The sequence below is a fragment of the Rattus norvegicus genome, chromosome 1 (genome assembly GCF_036323735.1).
Source record: "Rattus norvegicus strain BN/NHsdMcwi chromosome 1, GRCr8, whole genome shotgun sequence".
Classification (NCBI taxonomy): Eukaryota; Metazoa; Chordata; class Mammalia; order Rodentia; family Muridae; genus Rattus; species Rattus norvegicus.
In genome coordinates this window covers 213,222,450-213,244,660 of record NC_086019.1, presented here as the reverse complement: position 1 = coordinate 213,244,660, position 22,211 = coordinate 213,222,450, and the positions used below count along the sequence as shown (strand labels likewise).

General features: G+C 56.8%; 1 protein-coding gene across 27 annotated transcripts in view; it reads right to left on the bottom strand.

Annotated features, from left to right (window-relative positions):
- The window catches only part of Nrxn2 (neurexin 2), a 115,854-nt gene that overhangs the window by 26,866 nt on the left and 66,777 nt on the right, over positions 1-22,211 (bottom strand). For 11 of the 27 annotated variants that reach the window (XM_017588669.3, XM_017588661.3, XM_063264586.1 and 8 more), the window contains 7 exons: positions 18,084-18,110; positions 16,603-16,731; positions 15,891-16,272; positions 15,004-15,194; positions 13,692-13,865; positions 13,205-13,324; positions 1,680-1,861 (listed from right to left, as the gene is read on the bottom strand). In XM_017588669.3, coding sequence (XP_017444158.1) covers positions 1,680-1,861; positions 13,205-13,324; positions 13,692-13,865; positions 15,004-15,194; positions 15,891-16,272; positions 16,603-16,731; positions 18,084-18,110 — 1,205 coding nt within the window. Of the gene's footprint in view, positions 1-1,679; positions 1,862-8,259; positions 9,351-13,204; positions 13,325-13,691; positions 13,866-15,003; positions 15,195-15,890; positions 16,273-16,602; positions 16,732-18,083; positions 18,111-22,211 lie in introns of those variants that run through there. The other 16 variants (NM_053846.2, XM_039110513.2, XM_017588670.3 and 13 more) reach the window with 6 other exon arrangements.

Below are 22,211 nucleotides of genomic sequence, written 5' to 3'. Positions count from 1 at the left end.
CAAGGCTCTGGCCAGGCCCAGCATGTGGCATACAAACCGGAAAGTGAGGGGAAGGAGCCTAGAATAGAGCTGGAGGCTGAGGTCACAGTCTGGGGCCCAGGACCATGGAGAAGGAAGGGATGAGGCAGAGGCTAAGTTCAGAAATGAAATCTGACAAGGCCAAAAAGAGGGTGCACAGCAGGACTAGAGGTCACAGGGAAGGAGGTGGGGTGGGGTCAGAGGTCATAGAGAATGGTGTGAGGTGGGATCAGAGGTCACAGGGAAGGGTGTAGGGTGGGACCAGAAGTCACAGGGAAGAGTGTGGGGACAGGACCAGAGGTCACAAGGAAGGGTGTGGGGGCAGGACCAGAGGTCATAGGGAATGATGTGGGGTGGGGCCAGAGGTCACAGGGAAGGGTGTGGGGTGGGACCAGAGGTCACAGGAAAGGGTGTAGGATGAGACCAGAGGTCATAGGGAAGGGTGTGTGGTGAGGCCAGAGGTCACAGGGAAGGGTGTGGGGCAGGACCAGAGGCCACAAGGAAGGGTGTGGATCAGGACCAGGGGTCACAGGGAAGGGTGTGGGGCAGGACCAGAGGTCACAGGGAAGGGTGTGGGGCAGGACCAGAGGTCACAGGGAAGGGTGTGGGGCAGGACCAGGGGTCACAGGGAAGGGTGTGGGGCAGGACCAGGGGTCACAGGGAAGGGTGTGGGGCAGGACCAGGGGTCACAGGGAAGGGTGTGGGGCAGGACCAGGGGTCACAGGGAAGGGTGTGGGGCAGGACCAGGGGTCACAGGGAAGGGTGTGGGGCAGGACCAGGGGTCACAGGGAAGGGTGTGGGGCAGGACCAGGGGTCACAGGGAAGGGTGTGGGGCAGGACCAGGGGTCACAGGGAAGGGTGTGGGGCAGGACCAGGGGTCACAGGGAAGGGTGTGGGGCAGGACCAGAGGTCACAGGGAAGGGTGTGGGGCAGGACCAGGGGTCACAGGGAAGGGTGTGGGGCAGGACCAGGGGTCACAGGCAGCGGAGTGGGGTGAGGTCAGAGATTACAGGGAGGAATGTGGGGTGGGACCAAAGGTCTCAGGGAAGGGTATGGGGCAGGACCAGAGGTCACAGGGAAGGGTGTGGGGAAGTCACAGGGAAGGGTGTGGGATGGGGTCAGAGGTCACAGGAAAGGGTGTGGGTGAGCAAAGAGAAAGGAAAAGTGATAAACCAGCAATAGACTAATGGGATGTGAGGCTCAACCAAGAGATCATCAAGGAATGAACTTGACTAGAATCTGTGAGAAGGACCTGGTCAAGGGTCTGCTGGGATGGCAAAGGTCACAGAAACAGAAGTCACAGGTAGAACAAGGGCAGGGTGGAGTTCAAAGTCAAGACAAAGAGGTACAGGTAGTTGCTGTTGGGTAAGGAGGCATGAGGGAGAGAACAGGGACAGCAGTGAACATCCCAGAGACACCCTCAAAAGTGAGGAATTTCTGAAGGCCACAGTAGATTAACCTGGAGAGCCCACAGACCCTGCATGACTGGAAGACAGTTGGTCAGCACCAGGTGGCTCTTGAGTGACCAGGAGGGGCCTGGATCTCAAAAGAACTTCAAGGAATGAGGGGATGGGGCTCTGAGTTCTCCCCATGAGGGACAGTGAGGTGACATTCCCAGCACTGAGGACTGAGGGGGTTGGGGTCAGGATGGCGGTCCTTACAATGTGCAGCTGCAGGTAGTCCCCGAGGCCGGAGGCACTGTCCACGCGTACCAGCACAGCGCTCCGCTGGTGGGTGCTGAAGCCTACGGCCAGGCGGTCCATCCTTGTGCTGGGTCGGTCATTGGGAGGCCATGTATAGGTGATGAGCGCTCCCCCCTTCCCAAAGATGTATGTGGTCCCAGCTGCAGAGAGAAGAAGACGGGGAGGAGGAAATGTCAGGAGGTCTGTAGAGTTGTTTGGGGGCCAGAGCCTGAAGACACCAGGGTTAGGCTTCAGTTAAGAGGCCCGCAGAAGCCGTCAGCCCGGTAACTCCAGGTACCTAGGTGAGGGCCTGTACATGGACATGCACACTGACAGAGGTAGCTGCCTCGAGAATGCTAGCTTTAACCACAGTGATTCGGGTAACACAGAGTGTGACCAGAACGTGGCTGCAGGGAGACCCAGACAGCAAGAATACCCTGTGTGGGAAGGACCTGGGGTCTGCTTCTGACCAGCTCAACTTCGCCCAAGTGCTTCTTTGGGACCTGAGCCAGGCAGCAAGGAGGTGAGAGGGAACCTCAAGTGATGGCAGAAAGATGAGCAGGACTGTGGGCAGCTGTGACTCATAGGTCCTCTCTGGCACCTTGCCAACGCCAGCCCCTTTGTCCCCTCCCAGCCCCCTGGGAGTCTTCCTGGTCTGTCCAGGGATCCTTGCTTCTACCCTCAGGCAAGGGTACCTGGGTGCCAAAGCCCAGAGGCCTGGAACCCTGCCCAGAAAGGAGGAGGCAAACGTGGGGGGGATGGGGAGAGTTGACAGCCAGAGGAGGAAGGAGGCAGAGAGACAGATGGACAGAGAAGGACAGAGAGGGATGTAGGTAAGGGAAGTGGGAGAGTGGGAGCCTGAGATGTAGGCTCCCTCTCCCAGCCCTCCCCCACCCCACCCTCTCTCCTCTTCACCATCCGGCTGCCGGGGGCGGGTGTTAGGTCCCTAACGATCTCAGCCCCAAAATAAACCCCATTAGTCGCCATGTTCCCTCCTGCGGCTGACTGAGCTCCCTGGGGGTGGAGGTGGGAGTGGGAGGGGGGCTGGTCACCCAGTTTCCGGGAAGGGAGCTTTGACTGGGAGTCCTGAAGGACTAGACTGTCTTGGGCCTGTAGGAAGGGAAGAGGAGAGACGCATCTCACATTCCTTAGGACATAAACAGAGCAGACAAGATTCATAAAGTGCTTGATTAAATGATTGGCTACTAATGACTCCTCTCAAAGCACTTCTTGGGGTGGGGAAAGGGGTTCAAGGGAAGACTTAGCCAGGGAGAGAGGGGTGCAGATGGAGCCTGAACACAGAAGCCTGGAGCAAGCCTGCTGTGGAGAACACAGCGGAAAACTCTGGACTAGAGGAAGCAGGGACCTGGGGTCTCTCACCCAGTAGGCCCCAGGAGACCGGGCAGTGGGGTGGAAAGAGGGACCCATCAAGGATCATGTCAAGGTCCCCACAGGAGAGGGAGGAGACTTCTGAGTGCTTGAGAGGCTGGGGAGGGAAGGAGAGGCTGTGGCCTGGGCATCAGAGGTGGTGAGACTAGAGCAAGAGGAAACATCAGTCTCCCTGCTGTTCCCTGAGCATCTTCCTTGTCTCCTACCCTCCCGACACAGTAAAAACAGGGGCAGGGCAGACATATATATACATATATACACATATATGTATATATATACATACATACATATGTGTGTGTGTGTGTGTGTTGTGTGTGTATCTAAAATTGTTGTCTTTTTGCAGCCTGTAGTTTGGAAAGCACCCCAGCAGACAGAGGCAGACCAGCTCTACCCTGCAGGCTCAGGGGTACCTTCTACCTTAGGCCCTACAGCCACAATGAGGAAAGTTGGGCCTTCAGGTTGAGAGCCAGCTCCAGTGAGGAGAACATAGTGAACACCTCTATGCTCACTGCAGGCTACCTACCTGCCTAGAATGAGCTGGGCCCAGAGACCAGAGCCAAGCGGCTATGCCTCAGCCAGTACAGTCTCTCAGCTCCCAACACTGCAGCACTCCAGAAAATCGGCTGTTTCCATGACAACCATAATACCCAGGGTCCTCCCTCTCCCTTTCACTCACAATCTGCACGTTGAATTTGGGAGATGGGGTTTGGGGAGCAAAGATGTTGACCTTCCTCTACACACTCCCTGACCCTTGGGTTCCAGGGCTTCCCAGGGAGAGGGGTATTACATTGGGCTGTTTGATACTTTAATACCAGGGAAGGAAACTCCATTGTATGGTGCCTGGCCCCAAATCTGCCTGGGCTAAGGAGGAGGCCCTTCCTGCCGGCTTTCCCTCTGGGTGCCTTCAGCATGCTCATCACCATGGACAGCGCCATTCCTGCCCCTAAAGCACCAGAACAACAGCGAGCCCGGTGCCGGGTTAGACAGCAAAGCCAGAGAGATCTGAGGTGTGTGCCAACAACCCAAGTCCCAGACCTTACAAGGAGACACAGCTCCAAGTGACGCACACCTAGACCCCACACCCACGCGCGGGCCGCGAGGCACCCAACTGCACACAAAGCCCCAGCCTCTCCGAGCAGACTCCGCTACAGGAGTCGAGGCAGCCAGGGAAATATGGCGGTAAACGCACAAAGACAGGCCTCCGCGGGCGGCCAAGGGCAGGGGCCGGTGAGGTGCAAACAGGCGCCTGCGCCCCAGCCCTCCCACTCCCCAGTCCCGGCCTCCCTCAGGATTTATAATCCAGCTGTTCTCACACTGCAGCCAGTTTACTGTGCTGGGCGGACCTGTAAAAGCCGAAGAGCATTTATTATACTGTGGGGGGAACCAGGGTGGAGAGACACTCCTTGGGCAGAAGAGGGAAAGGATGAATGGTTTATTGGGCTGGGGCTGCAGTAATTACCCCGGGGAGACATTTCTCTCCCCAGCACCACTGCTCCCGCACGGGCGGGGACAGAGGGCTTGGTTTACGAGGAGGTCGGGTGCTGGAGGAGGAGCTTCTGCCAAGACCCGCCCCTCCGGCCACGCTCGGGAGGTGCTTCCCGCAGCTCTGCCAGGCAAGCAAACTGTCTCTAGCCCTCCCCCAAGAAGGCACGCCAGCCTCGGTGCCCAGGACAACACTCCACATCTGTAACTTCTGACGGCATCCAGAAAGGACTTGAGAAGCAAAGGGACCTAAAGCAAGCCCCAGTGTTGCCCAAAACTGGTATAGACGAATTGTTCTTTTCCACAATGGGAAATAGGGAGCTGAATGCATAGCATGCTGGCCAGAACCATACCTCTAGAAGCCCATAGCAAGAGTTTCTAATCAGACATAAGGTGTCACAGGCCCAAGATTAGCACCTTCTGCACACATCCAACACAGTCCTTTCAATGCCTCCTAGACTCAGAAATCCACAGAGCCATAAAACACTAGATGTGATCATATAGTCAACACACGTGTGCGCACACACACACACACACACACACACACACACACCTACATTCTAGAAAGAAAACAACTAACCATTAGCAATGTTTCAGGAACCCAGACTCACAGCATTTATTCCACTTAAGAACTACCCATGCAGTCATGCCCCAGGACTAAAAGTACATGTGTGGCAGCTGTCTGCCAGTGCCCCAGGAGCATGAGAAGCTAGCACAAACGCCTCCTGGAAGTTCTAGAGTGGTCAGGCCTCTACATAATCCAGAAAAACCTGGGTCGTAGGTGCTGCCTGTTATCAACAAATCCTCCCAGAAGGATCACCACAACCAGGGGGTGGGACTTCTGCACAGGCCCAGACACCTAAACTCAACTCTCTCTTCATCTAACTCCTTGACTCTTAGCTTCATCCTGGCCATACACCATTCAGCCAGGAATCTAAGTTATCTACCCATCCCCAGAACCAAATGACATGATAGCCCCTTCTGCGGGAAGCCACCGACTCAGAGCTGAGCTGAGAGTTAGCCTGCCTTTACTGGCAGAACTAGAAAGGAACCAAGAGCTCATCAAGGCTCCATAAACCGGGACTGAGATGAAGGGATCCAGGACCAGAAAGGTGTCATCTGCTCCATACATTTTAGGTCCCAGATGTGCTGGTCACCCCATACCCTACAGTGACATCAGGTACAGAAATGTCAGTGGCAGGTGGGTAGGGACATTATGTAATGGGAGGGCTTGGGGGCTGGGAGGGAAGGTGGGGAAGCAGTAAGGAAGGAGGGAGGGAGGTAAGGAGACTCAGTAGAGAAGCAGGTGTCCATGAAGAGAGCTGTCCTCACACGGGGGAGCCTTGGAGCAGTAGGAGAGCTGGCTGGCCTCCAGCCCAGGGAAGAGTCCCAAGGGAAGGCAGTTCTCTCATCTCCCCCATAGCTGAGGTGAGCAGAGATGGGTTCAGTCATGACAAATTGCTTTCTCCTCTTCTAGCTTTCCTTAGCCCCTTCCTTCCTCCCTGGACCCTTCTTAGCCTACCCACCACTTCATCAGTGTCCCAGGCTGCCTTCCCTCTCATCCTTCTACCCTGAGAAGAAACCCCTAAGGCAATGCTTGTGATAGCATTCTCTTGACCATGTCCCCGGAGCATCAGGGGCTGTGACAAGAACCTTCCGGGAGACCTAAAACTGTAGAGAAATAACACATCCTGCACAGACCAGGAAAGCCTGTTCGCTCCCTCTGCCCGACTCCTGCCCCTTGCCAGCTCCTGGGTCCTCCCCTGCATCTGCCCATTATCCTGGAGACAGCAGTTGTCTCTCTTGCCTTTCTCCTCCATGCCTGCCCCTCTTCTCCCCACAGGGCTCCCTTCCAGTGCACCTGGGCCCTTCTCCTAACACCTCTCATCATTGCCTATGCCCATGTTCTGTCTGGGTGTCTTTGGGAACAACACTGGGCCTGAGGAGAGCCAGAAGAGAACAGCACGGAGGCCCGGTTAATGAAAGGGCAAGAGAGAGCCTGAGGAGGCAGAGTTGGGATGAGAAGCATGGAGGGTGAGGATGTGGCAGGGAAAGGGACAGTCTGAAGACACTGCTCCTGGGGAATGGGGGGAACACTGTAGTGGCATATGGGGGACAGAGATGGAAAGACCGGATATGACATGGGACCTGGAGATCAGAGGGCTTCTTGCAGACACAGAGCGGTCATGGGGAAGCAGACGGTGCAGAAATGGAAGGCACTGAGGGGAAGGGTTGGAGCACAGCAGTGTGGTTGTAGACAATGATGGAGGAACAGCAACGGGGCTGAGCAGGAAAGGTGAGGGCAGTCAGAAATGAGGAGGGGGAGCCCTGAGAGGGGAGAATGGTCAGAGCTGAGGAGAATCAGGAGCAAATGTGAAAGAGCACGGCACCCACAGTGACCAGACAGCAGGCGATGGTGGGCTCAGAGATGGAGAGGAGGTCCCAGGCTGGGAAGTGGTGGGGAGCTGGGAATGGAGCCTGTGTCAGAGAGGTGATGAGGTCTGGAATTGGGGGCCTGACAGGAACAGGGATGGAGGTGTGTTCGGGGCTTAACTGAAGGACAGGGTGCAGAGAGATGGGAGCTGGGGTACAGGACAGGGTGGGAAGTGGTGGATAGACTAAAACGAGAGCTGATGGGGTCTCTGGGATGGGAGGTGGCTGAGCCCCAAGACGGCACCAGGAGAGCCCGAGACAAAAGCAGCCAACACTGCTGTGGACTGAATCCACCAAGAGGGCAGGTGTGGCAGGAAATGGGGCACCCGGCATAGATGTTGTGGGGTACAGTAACGGGAAGTGACAGGCTCATGGAGTCTGAGGGACATAGACAGGGGGTGACAGGTACAGAACTGGGAAGAAATGGCCTCCTGAGAATCCCGGGGGGAGGGTCTCAGACATGAAGGAATGAAGGTCTGAGGTCCAGAGGGGAAGTGTAGTGATGGGGCCTGCTTAAGGAGGAAGGGCAAGGCCTTGGGGACAGAGGGTGTGAAGGACTGGGGTGTCGATGAATGGGGTGGATGAGACTGACACAGAAGAGGTGACAGGGAGTCCTGACAGGGAGTCCGTGAGCAGAGAGACTGGGCTCCGGAGGTGACATGGGGAGGGTCATAACTGGAAGCAGAGTAGAGAAGGGGAAGGAAGGCGAATAGGTACCAGATGAGAGTACAAGGGGGTGCAGATGATGGGGCCCCGCAGATTGAGTGGATTGTTTGAGAGGTGGTGGAAGACCACAGAGGGAAGAGAAAAGGGAAGACTGCCAGGTAGGCAGAGGTGGAAGGAAGGTAGCACACCAGCCGCGGGAGGTGAGGGTAAGACAGGCTGAGAGATGAGCCGGCTGACCGGGGATGGAGGTGAAAGGGAAGAGGGATTCAAGGAGGGCACAGAGAAAGGGTGAAAGGACCGGTGATAGGGCCCTGGAGACACAGAGGCTAACAGCACACGGGGAGAGCTGGCACAGGTGAGGCTAGGAAGCACTTATGAAGACAGGGATGAGGGTGAGCAGGAGGAACGGAGAGATGGAGGTGAGGGTGGGGCTGGCATGATGGGAGCTGGAGATGGGAGGTGAAGGGGCTCCGCCGCAAAGCCCGGTTCCGCGAGCGCACAGTCGGGGTGCGGCCCTCGGGGCTCCCGGGGCCTGGGCGGAGCACCCAAGACCACCAAGCCAGTCTGCCGGCGTCGGGGCGCCACTTACCGTGCCCGCTGCGGGTGAGGAAGGGCATGCGGTTGATGGCGATGGGCACGGTGCCGTGCTTGCTGTGGAAGTGGTGGACGTGGTGGGTGGTGCTGAGGCTGGACGAGACCCGGGCCCCCTCAGCTGCCCCCAGCAGCAGCAGCAGCCCCAGCAGAAGCGGCAGCGGCGGCGGCGGCGGCGGTGGCGGCAGGGGCCCGGCCAGGGCGGGGGGGCGGCGCGGGCACCCCCCCTGCCCGCTCCCCCCGGGGGGCATCTCGGCCCGGGGGCGGCCACCTCACAGCCCCATGGCCGGGGGCGGGGACGCGGGGCTGCGCGGCCCCGCGAAGCCCCCCTCCGGCTGCGAGCTCCGAGAGGGGGGTAGGGGTGAAGCGAAGGAAAACCAGAGCCCGAGCCTCAGTCAGGAGCCAAGCAAATCAACTGGATCCCGCCGGGGAATCCGGGGTACGCTCAGCGGGAAGGCCAAGGTCCGTGGAGCCTGGATCCATAGCGGGCGGCTAGGGGTCCCCCCTCAGGCCCGAGCCGGGCCGGCGCAGAGGGCCGTCAGCGGCCAGCGGGTGGGGGCATGGTGCTGGGGAGGGGACGGTAGGGAAATCCTGCGGAAAAACCCAGCGGGGCGGGAGATGGGGTGCGCAGTAGCGACGGAGGCCCGGCTCCCCTAAAAGCGAGAGCCCCGCGGAAACGACCCGGCGCCGCTGCTGCCCGACGGAGGCCAGAGGAGGAAGGAGGGAGCGGCCGGGGGAGGGGGGCGGGAGGAGGGGGAGGGAAGCAAATCCGGGTGATGGGGGGAGAGGAGAGGAGGGGAGAGGAGAAGAGGGGAGCGGGGCCAGGCAGAGGAAGGCGCGAGCCTGCGAGATTCCGGCGGAGAGATGGAGGCAGCGGACTGTTGCTGCAGAGGCTGAGAGGGCTAGAAGGGAGAGGGAGGGAGGGACAGAGGGAGGGAGGGAGGGAGGGACAGAGGAAAGGAAGGGAGGGGAGGGGAAACGCAGGAGAAGGGAGGCAGGGCGGAGGGACCCGAGCGACTCCCGATCTGCGGGCGGCGCTGGGCAGCTCCGCGGCGTGGCACCTGGCTAGCCCGCTCGGCGCTCGCCTCTCCTATGCGCGCGCCCCGCCCCTCCCCCGCGCTCGGGAGCGTGCTTTCCACCATCACCATCTCCACCACCGCCACCGCCACCCCCCTCCGGGAGAAGGGGCCCTGCTGAATAATTGAACAGGACTGAGGCTGGCAAGAGAGGCCGATCTCTTCTTCTTCCTCCTCCTCCTCCCCCTCCTCCCCCTCCCCCCTCCTCCTCTTTCTCCTCCTCTTCCTCCCCCTCCCCTCCTCCATCTGGACGAAACCCAAAAGTGCTTGCTGGTCCAGCTCACAGAGATGTGGCCACAGCCCTCTTTAGCTGTTCCCCCTTGAAACACATGTGCACGCTGGATTGTGGACCGGTTCGGGTATGAAAACACCCACGCGTCCCTATAGGCACCAGTGTGCCCGGAGGCACACAGCTCAGACACATCTATGCATGTGTGTGATCAGATATTGGCATACCAGATGCTTGCAGAGGCACAGAAACACGAACATGTTTGATTATAGGCAATGAATGGCCAACATAAACTTCCCACGCCCTTAAAACTCAACCTCTAAGACAGTCATCCACAGTCATAGAAACGACCCATCCACAGCCCCAAAGGCACTGGAGAGTCACACACACACACACACACACACACACACACACACACACACACACACACACACACCTCTCTGCCTGCCAAGGTGCTTGCCTACCCCTACTCCAGGTCCCCTTCCTTTTCTGCAGTCCTCCCTCCTCCCCTCCCCAGTTCTCCTGTCTCCTAGCCTCAGCCCCTAGCTCCCCAGGGTTCTCCAGGACAGTTGTTCAGAAGGACAAAAGCTTCCAGGTCTGATTACACCAAGCTAAAGAAACCTTTCTGTCTTAGGATGCCTCCTTCCACTGGGATCTGCTCTCCAAACTTGGAGGTGGATTAGATACTTGCTATGGCCCCAGAGATCCATGCAGATAAAATCCCTTCCCCCCACTTGGATGCAACCTTCACACTCACATCAACCTGCTTGGACAGGGGACAGCCAGCAATGCAGGAGGCAGAGGAGAAAAGGAGAACAGTGCAAAGAGGACCCTGAACTGAGCACAAGTAGGGCAGGTGAGTAGAAAGGGAGAGAGCCCAGAAGAGGAGCCGGGAAGGGAGACCGGATCCGACTTATTGGTTCCAGATTCCATTCTGGTGCAGAATTGTCATGGTGAGCTCACAGGTGCAGTGAGATCCAGGACAAGCCAGATGTGGGGATAGTGCCTAGAATTCCACCACTCGACACACCAGTACAGATAAACTATCTCAAGCTAGAGTCCAGCCTGGGATACATAGTAAGACTATGTTTGTGAGACAAAGGGAGGAAGGAAGGAAGGAGGGAGGGAGGGAGGGAGGGAGGGAGGGAGGGAGGGAGGGAGGGAGGAAAGTAAGGAGCCAGTTCCCTCAGGACAGCCGAGATGATGGGGCAGGTCCACACACATCACAGGCTTCAAAAGTGGAGAGTGGTCCCGGAGGTGCATAGCCCCAGGAGGGAGAAGACAATGAATGGGGCTGGGTTCCACGAGGTCCTGTGCATCTGCCCACTCTATCCCATCCTTGGGGCCCTGGCTCTGGAGTACAGATGGACACAGCTTCAAGCAGGCAGAAAATTTATGGCCCCAGAGGGAGAGAGGGAGGAGCTGGTGGTGGTGGTGACAGGAGAGGAAGGGAAGCCGCCTAGAGGCCAATCAATATTGGTGAGTGGGAATTGGAGAGAGCTAGAGGGAGTGATGCTGGGGGGTGGGGTCGGGAGAGACACAGACACAGGGTAAGAAAGAAAAGAGAGGGAGCATGCAAGAGATCAATAGAGACAGCAGAGATGAGAGCTAAGGACTCAGGCATGGCGAGAGGTAACAGGCTGGGAAAGGCCAGAGCTGCCTCAGACTGCAGGAGCCCAGGGTCTCTGGTGTGGAAGTTCTCTTTCACTGACCCCTCTTCTCTCTCATTGAAGGGTCCCCTTTTCGTTCTCCCTACTTGTCTCTTGATTGATCTTTTCTCTCCGGGTGGGCCAGAGTTGACTCTTGAGAGCTCGCCACCCCCCTTCCCCGAACCCTCAAAGCTCCCATGACACAGATGGGAAAACAGAGGCAGAAGGAAGAAGCTGTCCTGAAGGTCAGATCTCCTCTTCCTAGGCTTTCTCCATCCAGGCAGCTCTGAACACCCTCACAGGGCCGAATCTGCCCAGCTCCCTCATCCCATCCTCCCCCCTCTTTCCACACACTCAGCTGCTATGCTGGTCTCTGTCTGACAGTGTGCAGGGCTTTCTGCTTGGAGTGTACTGGGCTCCAAGAAGGAGCTGGCATGAAAAACCAGACAGAGGAGAGGCCCCGGGAGAAAAGAGAACCTGACAGACAGCCCACCCAGTCTCTCCCCTGCCCTAACAGTAGGGTAGACCCCAGAGCAGCTCCAGCCAGCCTCAGAACAGCACTGAGCCCTGAGGGGACTCCAGGTGTCACCCAACTTTTCTTTAGTTTCATAGCTTTGCTCAGACTACGCCACTAGATACACAGACCAATGTGTGTGAGGAATGATCACACTCCCAGCGGAAGGCTGGGCTCCCCAGCCCTGGTGTCTCTCCTTTCTCCCAGCCAAGAACCTAGAGAACTTTCTCTTCCCACCCCTGCCCTAAAGTAGACTGATTCCTCAGACACACACCCTGCCTCCAGCTCCAGACCCTTTCTGAAGCCTGTGTTCTCCGTGTGAGAGCACGGCAGGGCATGGACAGCCATACTTGGGCCAGATTCTCTATATCCTGAGCAAGACAAGCCCAGCATGGGCATCACCACCATTCCCAGAAAGCCATGTGCAGCAGGACATCCCAACAGCCGAGACCCCCCTCCACCAGTTTTGGCAGAGTTCCGTCACTGAGGTTTGGTGAAGGATCCTATGGGAAGGTTTTGCTGGTGGCACCCAATCATCAGTGGGAAGGGTTACAGAGAACAGGCTTGTGCCAACTGGAGCCAAGTAGAACGAACACACAATAGGCTGAGGTGGTGCTGAGCTGGCTGGAAGGTTTAGGTTGGCACATAGAACAGCAGGTCGGATGAAACTCCCAGGGGACAGAGCTGGGAGGGCTGGCCACACCTGAGAACCAGGAAAGTGCAGAGAGTGCTGGACATTTTATCAAAGGAAAAATCAACAGCCATCCAGGAGTCCCATCCCCTGGTCTGACTCGGGACTCCTGTCCAACGGTGCAGAGGCAGCGGCAGACAGTGGTACCTAGGCCTGCTGTAACCACCCACAGGTACCTACCTACAGGGCTGTTGGCTCACTTTCACTTTGTGTTTGAAGAGCAGAGAAGGCTTATGTGTGTCCAGGTGTATGTCTTCTCTGCATGTCACCCACCCTGGCCCCAATCATCAGAGAGAAAGACCAAAGCCTCCACACCCCCACCATACCCCCATGGCTGACCCAGCTGTCCTCCCTCTGCCAAGCTGTAACCAGCCGATGGCCACCAACCTCTGGGGACTAGAAGATGCTGTCAAGGCTGTTATCTCAGGGGAGGGGCCTTAACAATATGCAAGCTGGCAAGTGAGGACGCTGGGGACTGACCTTGTGGCTCGAGGGGGCAGCCTGCAGCTGGGACTCTTGGGGAGAGAGAGGGGGAAACAGCAGGACCTGTGTCTAGGGAGATCAGATGGCTGGCCAGCCAGCTCAGAACCTGGAGAGGGCACCTGCCCATAGATGGCTCCAGAGACTTGGGCAGCAATGGGGGGCAGCAACCACTAGCCTCCCTGGCCTCTGTGAGGATGGAATAGAAGGAAGTAGAAGGAAGTACAATCCCTCTTCCTTCCTGCCCAGGCACTTCCTGTGACAGAGGATAGGGTGGGAGCACCAGAGCCCTGCTGGCACTCACGGTCATTGCAGACAGGGCCTCCATAGGAAGTCATGGTGCAGTCACAGGTAAAGCCGTCCCACTGCTGCAGGCAGACGCCCTGGTTGGCACAGGACTCTTCGGTGCAGGTGGTACTGGGGCCTAGAAAGAGTAGGAAGGAGAAATGGCCCAGGCTTAGCCAAGGGCCCAGGGGCTGCCGAAGTTCCCCAGCCGGCCAGAGGCTCTGCCCTTAATCCATCAGACTAGAGGGCCAGATAGAAACCAGGGTGACAGGAAGAGACAGGAGCAGGGTGGTGGGTGTTGGGGAAGGGGGGACGGCACTCAAGACCATTAGGATTCTGACTAGTAGTCAGGAGGGGAGGCATCAAGGAGAATATGTGGTTCGTCCCGTGCCTGTCCCCCCTTGTCCCAGAGCTCTTGGGTCAGGCTCCTGCAAGACCTGAGAAGGAGGTCCCCTTGTCAGCCTCAGGGCCCCACCTAACTGCCCCACACTCTGCCCTACACTCACCATCACAGCCCCTCTCCACCTGCCCGATTCGGTGCAGGGCGTCTGCGATGAGGTCTGGGAGGCGCCCGTTGAGGTCCACAGAAGCCAGGCAGCCCTGAAAGCCATCCCGAGAGGCCACCAGCTTTGGCAGGTTGCTGAACATGTTCTTGCTCAGGCCACCGATGTACAACTCCCCTGAAAAGGCAGCGGTGTCAACACCCTGCCATGCTTGTCCCTACCTCCACCCCAGGATGCTGACATCTGGGTCCTCCCAGACACCTGAAAGGCTCATGGTATCCCTAACAGACACAGCGAACCTCAGATTCCCCACCAACACCACCTCTTCCCCTTCCCTTCCCTTCGCCATCTGTCTGCTCCCCTCCCTCAGAAGCCAGATGCCTGGGATAGTGGGGGCGGGGGGCAGCTGGAGGGACCCGCTCCATGTTCTCTCCTACACGCTTGATTCCAGTTCCGGCCTGTAATCAGGGCCTTTCATGGGTGCAAACTCTACATCCTTTCCACCCCCACTGCTTCCTTCCCAGAGACTGTCTCCCAGAACTGCAGGCCTTTTTTCACTCAGCAGCCTTCTCTCCTCTAATGTCCTCCTGACAATCGGGGCTCTCGGAGGAGGTCTTCCTCAGAGATGTCTAATCTCCCACCTGGCCTGGAGTTCTGCACAGATATCTAGCGGGGTTTCGGCGGCCCTGGACAGCCTAGCTGAAGCCTAGTCCCTGGGTCCGCTGCCACTGCTGATTCTCTATAACACATCGCCCTCTCCTGGGAACAAGGAGAATTTGCAGCACTGGTAACCAAGCTACTGTGTCTGGGGACTCAGGAGGTGAATCCATGGGTCTCTGAAGATCTTCTCCAAGTTTTGACAGTTTGGGTTACATGGACACACGTGGAGCTAAGGGATGCTACAGGCATGTGTGTGCAAGGAGGTCTCATGGACCCCAGACGGCTCTGAAACAGCTGCAAACCGACATCTCCTGTTTCAGTCCACTATCTCCTCCCCCTCCCCATTCCTGTTATTCTTTTTCTTCCTCTTCCTCTCAGTCACCTACTCTGGGGACTGGCAATGACAATCTCAGTGACTTCTGTAGAGACATTGGAGAAGGTGGGACCCCAATGGGAAATAGCTTGACCAGTACTCCATCCAAGGTGGCCTCACAGGAGAGCCGAGTAAAACACAGCCACAGTGGGGGACATCAGCCAGACACCATGGAGAACAGGAAAGGGGTGGGGGAGAGAAGCCTTGACCCCCTGATGGGGATTTATCTCGATGGAGCAGGGGGGCTGGGGTAAGGCTGGCCTTCAGAGGTTCCAGCCCCACCTTTGAGATCCAGATTTCGGGCACCGTTGGAATGCTGCGTGACCGTGCGGGAGTCAATCTTCAGCGTGTGCACGTTGCCTGGGTCCCTGGACACCACCACGTTGTGCCACTGGTTGTCATTAACTGGTTTGTCTGAGTTTCCCTTCATCAAGGACGGGCCATTTCCCAGGTCAAACACGTAGTGGATGTACCTGCCCCACGGTAGGGAGGAAACACCAGATCAGATGGGCACCGCTGGGAGAATGCCAGGAGAGGACAAGTTACTGCTGGCATAAAAACTAGGGACCTAGGGGTTGGGGATTTAGCTCAGTGGTAGAGCGCTTGCCTAGCAAGCGCAAGGCCCTGGGTTCGGTCCCCAGCTCCGAAAAAAAAAAAAAAAACAAAAAAAAAAAACAAAAAAAAAACTAGGGACCTGGGAAGGAGGGGTGGACAAGGGATCCCGTGGGAAGGAAACAAAAAATGGCATTGGGAGGTTGTGGCATGAAGTCTTGTCCCAGGGAGGTCACAGAAGCACTTGCTCTTGGGCCCCAAAAGAGGACATGACAGAAGTGGGAGTTTTGGTCACAGTAGGGGTCCCGTAGAGGCAGAGTCTGGGCTACTTGAGGGTACAATCCCCCAGGACAAGAGAAAGACTGGCTTACTTCTGCCATCAAGAGAACAGTGACCAGAGGAGGGATGTGACTGGGAACCCTGGCAAGGAAGTGGCTGAGGAGGCAGCAGCCTGGAAGCAGGGTTCGGCTTCTCCATCTTGGCTGCAGAGGGCCCTCCTGGCTGGTGACTAAGGATGTGACTCTTGACCTGATGTCTGAGTGCTCTGAACCTTCCCAAAGGCCAGGGAAGAACTCTATCTGGGTCATCGGGGAACACCACAGTGCCCGGCCCCTCACCCCTTGACCAGCTCGATGACAATGAAGTCATTGCCGTTGCCTGAGTTGAACAGCAGAAGTCCATCAGGGGCTGTGGTCTTGAACTGGAAGAAGAGGTGCATGGAGGCATAGGCTTGGAGCGTGGCCAACGCCAGGTAGCTACTGCGACTCTTGAAGGTAACAGGATCAGCCACGATGGCACGCAGCCCAAAGCGGGCATTAAGCTCACAGTAGGTGATGTCTCCATCTTTGCACTGGTCCATGTAGGGTTGACCATTGAACACCAGCCCGCTCAGGTGGCCGATGAAGTTGGAGGGCACCACAGAGATAAACCGTCGCTCTGTCATGATGCCTGTCTCGATGTTGTGGAACTCCAGCCGCGTGTGGGCTCCTGCCATCTGTCCTGCTCAGGACAGAAGACCAACGTGAGGGAGGAGGATAGTGCACAAAATACAGGGTCACCTCTGGGACAGGGCCTCGTCTTCCCAGAAAAATCACCTCTTCAAACAAGGCCACAGGAAGGGATCTTACAGATGTCCTGGGCCAGCGCTACCATCCCACCACTCTGGGGAAACCTGCAGGAATCAGTGGAGGCCCAACAAGCTTCCAGGAAGATGCTGCCTGTAAGGAGCTGAAATGGTCCCTAACGTCTCTGGAAATAACATCCCAGGCAGAGGTTACCAAACACAGCTCTCTAGAAATACGTCCATCATCTTGGGTCTAGGCCACCTACCCTCCACAGTCACGTTGTCCACAGACAGCTGCAGGCTCTTGCCACGCCGTACCACCCTCACCGTGTGCCACTCATTGTCGTTGAGCTTGTGCCCCGCAAAGAGGGTCTCGGGGCCTTTACCTGCAGCACCAAGGGGGGAGTGAGCACAGCGCGACACACGGCCACAGGCGGCGTGAGGCAGCACCCCAGGCAGGAGGCAGCCCGCCTGTACACGTACACACTCAACTTCCAGCACACGCCTCACCTCGCAGCACACACCAGTGACTATGGCCCTCGCCTCGCACCTGGAGTGCATGCAGTGAAATCTTTTACCCCATTCAGTTCTGCCACACACTGTGTGGGACTGCAGAGGACATCATTGGTTATGGAATGGTGGCCACGAACGCAGACACACCTTCCCCTGCTCTCCCCAAGGACCTACAGTGTGATGCTAGCAGCTGAATTCTCAGGCCTAACACTCAAAACACTACACACCCCAAAGGAAGGGCACCCACAGCTCCACCTTCCCCGTGTACAAGCCAGCTTGGACCCATTGTGACCTTCCAGTATATTCCTGTTTAACTCTACACCCTGAAACTGCTATCCCTACACAGCGCTCAAAGAGCCTGCGTGGGCAGACATGTTCTGTCTCTTGGAATCCGTGACCATTTATTGACAGTTGATTGACATATGGTTGTCGACATACACATCTGTCGGGTGTTGCTGGGTTTTGCAGCGCCTCTGGGCTACCCCTGGGTCCCTTACGCTGTCTGCCTGGGGTTCGGGGTGCTGGCCTTAAAGGGCCTCAGGTGTGCGCACACGCTGTGACACAACTATGTAAAAGAAGTGACCCAGAGCACACAAACTCTCTACTGTGCCTTCCATGTTCACATCCCCGTTTAGGTAATCTGACTGCGAGGCACGCCTTGCAGAAACTGAGGCTGAGCGCCTAGCTCAGTGACAGAGAGACCTGGACCTGTCTACATTGGCTTCCCTTCTAATTCCTGCTTACTGCCCTCACTGACAACCGAGCTTGGCAGGAACTCTGCAGACTCAGGCATTACTACTTAGACTTGGAGGCTCTGAGAACGCCCCTACCCCCTCCTACCCAAATCGTCTTTCCCATGTACTTCGCCTGCCCCCTTGTGGCCACTGGTGGATATGCAGCATTAAGTCTCCAGATTTTGTGTTCTTGCAGCAGGTGCAGCCTGCTCCAGATTTCTTCCTCCTGCTACTGTCCTGCCCTCAGAACTGTCCTTTCCCAGAATTCTTGAGTATCCTTACCAAATACCTCTTCCTGGTTCTGGTTCGTTTTGTCCATCCTGCCCTCCACAAGTCCCCATCCTACCACTATACCTGTTCCCCTCCCCGCGGGCCTCGCCAATTCACAAGCCAATAATGAAATTATGCCTCCCCCACCCTCCACCCCTTTCTCCCTAAACCCCAATGTCCAGCCTCCCAGACCTCTCGGGTCTCTGCAGAAGAAGAGGCAAGCCACTTACTGGGTGCGCAGCCGACGCGCAGGCAGTCTGGGGGGGCCATGGGGTGGGCAGAGGGGAAGGGAGAAAAAAAGGCAAAAACAAGGTTTTGTGTGTATTTTTTTTACATCCTTCACAGGGAGGGGTATCTGCAGGCAGGGATTCCCCCCTAGGGCCACTTTCTGGGGACCACGCGTGCCCAGGTGCCTTCTCCCCTTCCTCAGCTGGACCCTCATCCTTCATGCCCTCAAGAGGGCTCCAACCCTCCCTAGAGCCAAGAGGCTGGGCAGTCAGGTGGTGGGAAAAGGGCTGTGTTCCCCTTCTGGAGGGGCCCAGGCCTCTCAACGTCTAAGGGAGACGGGCACCTTGGCAATCTCAGCCGTACAGGGGAGACAGGGGATGAGGGCTTGACCGACCCCACATCTACCCAATCACTGGGAGGGAGATGGGTAAGGAAGGCCAGGGTCCCTGCATCCCCCGCTCTGGGACGACACCCTGTTTAGAGCTCAGGTGTGACAGTCACTCCTCAAGCTCTGAGCTCAAAAGAGGGGTCTGCCCCAGGGCCCCCTTCCTAAGGCCACAAACCTCCCAAAGCCCCAGAGGCCAGCACCACCTGAACAGAAACCTTCCTTCTACCTGTCCCTGCCCTGGGGGGCACCGAGCTGCTACGAGGAGTCAAAAAACTCCTCCACCCTGAAGGACTAGTATTCTGTTAATTTTTCTAAGAAGGAGCCAAGGCCTTGGATAGGGACACCAAAATCTGCAGAATGTGACTTCTAGGCACAATGCAAGTCACTGATAAATAAAGACCCCTCCCCCAATCCTGCCCTGAGCTTGGCATTGCTGTCCCCCAATTGCAAAGCTGGAAGGGTTTCTCATGGTTAGAAAACCCGTGCCTACACAGAGCCAACATCCCAGGCCAGTAGGAGCCTCTGATCAGCCCTTGGTGGTGGGAGTCTGCTCTTTCAAGGAGACAAAGCCTTGGGTCATTTGACATTTGAAATGCCCTTAGGGTGCCATACTCCTTCATTAACCCAAAACCCTGGGGGGGGGACTGACTGCCTGGGGCTGGGGAGTGGAGGTATGAGTGTGGGTGCTGGGTCCTTGCCTCAGTCCTATACATACTCACTGAGTGACTTCAGACAGACTTCTCTGAGCCTGGGCATCTCTTCCTCACTGCTGAGAGACTAGAGTTTACAGATGTGCCCTGGTCTGGCCCTGGCCTGTCAGAGAGTAGATAGCCTCTAACCCTGGACTCCTGTGGGTTCTTCACACAATTTCTGCCCAGTGCCCCATGGCCCAGGATGCACCTGGCATCCCTCGGGCCTTGGAAGGTTCCTGCAATGGTGGTAAACAAACACCCACTGTGGCTCTGAGGGGCATGGGCCCTGGGGCAGTACAGCTGAGCTCCACACGCGTTGTCAACCACAGCAGAGTGGGAGGAGCAGCAGGGACCCTGAGCCACAGCCTGGGCACCCAAGGAGCAGTGGAAGGTCGAAGGACAGGCAGAGGAAGTAAGGGGTCACAGAGAGGGGAAGGAGCCTGAGAAAGGGTAGAGAAAAAAGAGGAAGAACCAGGAACAGAGGAAGGAGGCTGGTAAGGGTGAGGGGGTAAGGGTGCCAGGCCCTGGAGTCAGGTCCCAGAGGCTCTCTCCAAGCCAGCAGAGTCTTCACCAATGAAGGGTCCAAAAAAGAAAAAAGGGGCTGGAAGTGCAGGTCAGTCTCCTGTAAGGGAACAGAGCCAAGTGAAGAGCTCGACTTTCCTGTCCCGAGGAGAAGATATACAAGGTGTGTTGGGTGTCCATCTGTCCAGAGAAGAGGTGACAATTCCAGCCTACCCTGCAGTGATGCCCCTCAAGGGCCTCCTTCAAGATGGGTATCCAGGGGACAGGGCCCTCCCCAAGGAAAGCAGGGATAGAGCCGGCTGGAGAAAGCCACCCTTCCATTACATATTCCCCAAAATGCTGTTCAGAGCGTGATAATCAGTACCCCAGTAGCCAGTAGCCAGTGCCTCAAGAGCTGAGAATGGGTGGGCATGCTATGCTAGACATAAAGATTGGGCTGATGGTGTGAGCATGGGAAGGGAGGGAAGGGGAGGGGAGAGGAAGGAAGGGGGAGGGAGGGGAGGGGAAGGGGAGGGGAGCAGGAAGAGGGGAAGGGGGTGAGGGGAGGGGAGCAGGAAGGGAGGGGAAGGGAGGGGGAGGGGAAGGGAGGGAAGAAGTGAAGAAGGGGGCAGGGAGAGGAGGAGAGGGGACGGGATGGGATGAAGGGGAAACACTCCACATAGAGAAAAATGAAGGGAAAGGCTGTTGTTCCTGGTTTGGTCCAACTCACTTCCAGGGCTGGGGGTGGGGTGGAGACCTAGAGTTTCCAGCTCCATTCAAAGACCCTCAAAACACACAGCCACATCTCTCAAGAGGCATCGGCACAGAGCGCTTGTCCATACCATCTTCATTCAGACTCCCAGACTATAGAGAGTCACTGTCCAGCCCCTGGTGGGAAGGCAGTGAGCTCTCGAGGCCCCAGGAGCTAAAAGGGTTCTGAGATGCCATGTGTATTCCTGTGACTTAAAACATGAGAAAGGCCCACGAGGACAAAGCCAGTGAGAACTTAGGAGCAAAGGGAACTTTGAGAAGGGCCCGAGGACACTAAGAGAGAACAGCCCAAGGACAAGAATGTCCATCTCAGAGGTGAGCATCTCTGGACCCCAGCAGCTTCTGAACGGAAAGCAGGAAATGGGTCAGGGCTGAAGGAGGGGACCCCCTGTGGCTCAGACTATGCCCTTCATGGAGATATCATGGCACTTTCTGGGGAGAGGCCAGACCCAGGGTAGGTGGCAAGGAACAGGCCACCCTGCAAGAGGGCCAAGAATCCAGGGGGCGCTAGCATTCCTAGAGGCAGAGACCAGCTCCCTTGCCTGGGACTCATGGCTTGCTCAGAGGTGGAGCTGCTGGGGGAGGCGGCTCTTCAGTCCTCCTGATCCTCTGTCTGCAAAGAGCCTTTCCCGCCCTCTCGTTTTTTGGCTGTTGTTTTTTTGTTTGTTTGTCTTGTTGTGTTCTGTTGAGACAGAGTTTCTCCGTGTAGCTTTGGCTCTCATAAACTCCCTCTGTAGATCAGGCTGACCTTGAACTCACCGAGATCTGTCTACATCTGCCTCCCGAGTGTTGGGATTCAAGGCTTGGGCCACTGCCACCACCACCCAGCTGGCCCTCTCGTAAGTAACAGGTTTCCCATCTCAGGAGACCATTCCAGAAGGCCCATTCTACCAGGGCCTTCTCTGGTACCTCTGCTGCTCCTTCAGGCCCAGCTCTGAGTTTTCTTTCCTGGGAGCCTGCTGAACTGTGTGGCTACTTGTTGAACCTCTGGCCTCACTGCTTGTAGACACAGGTCACAAGTCAGAGACAAATCTCTAGTTCCTTAGCATTGAGTCCAGCCCAGTACTTACGGCCTTCATGTGCTGCCTGTCTGGAGCCTGAGAGGCCCTGAGTGGTTCATGGGATGAGGAACAGAGTGGGAACTCTGAGGTTGGCCTGTCTGGAGCCTGATGATGCTCTGTGGAAGCGAGCCCTGCAGCCAGCTCCCTCCCCCTCTTCCAGTGCCTGCCACACTGGCGTGTATGTGGATGCTGCACTGAGGTCAGCCTCAGTGTCTCACTGTGATCACCAATTAGGCTATGCTAGCTGGCCAGTAAGCCTGGAGGTCTTCCTGTCTTTGCTTCCCAAGCTGGAATCCAGGTCTTTATGCTTGCAAGACATTTTACCAGCTAAGCTGATTCTTTGGGCCCTTGGGTGAAGATTCTTAGCCCCATTTTAAACAGGGTTGGGGGTGAGGAGCAGGCTTAGAGAAGGGAATTAACTTACCAAGTCATTAAAAACTACCAGAGTCAGACCCTGAATCTTCTGGCCCCAAGCCCAGAGCTCTTCCCACCTCAGCTCCAGGCTGGACAGCTGGGCAGAGACAGCTTGTGTCTCCAGCGCCTACATAGAGGCAATAAACCTCCAGTTCAGTGGTTCTCAACCTGAGGGTCGTGACCCCCTCAGGATTGAATGACCCTTTCATGGGAGTCGCCTAAGGCCATAGGGAAACAGGTATCTACATTATAACCCAAAGTAGCAAAAATACAAAAGTAGCAACAAAAATATTTTTACAGTTG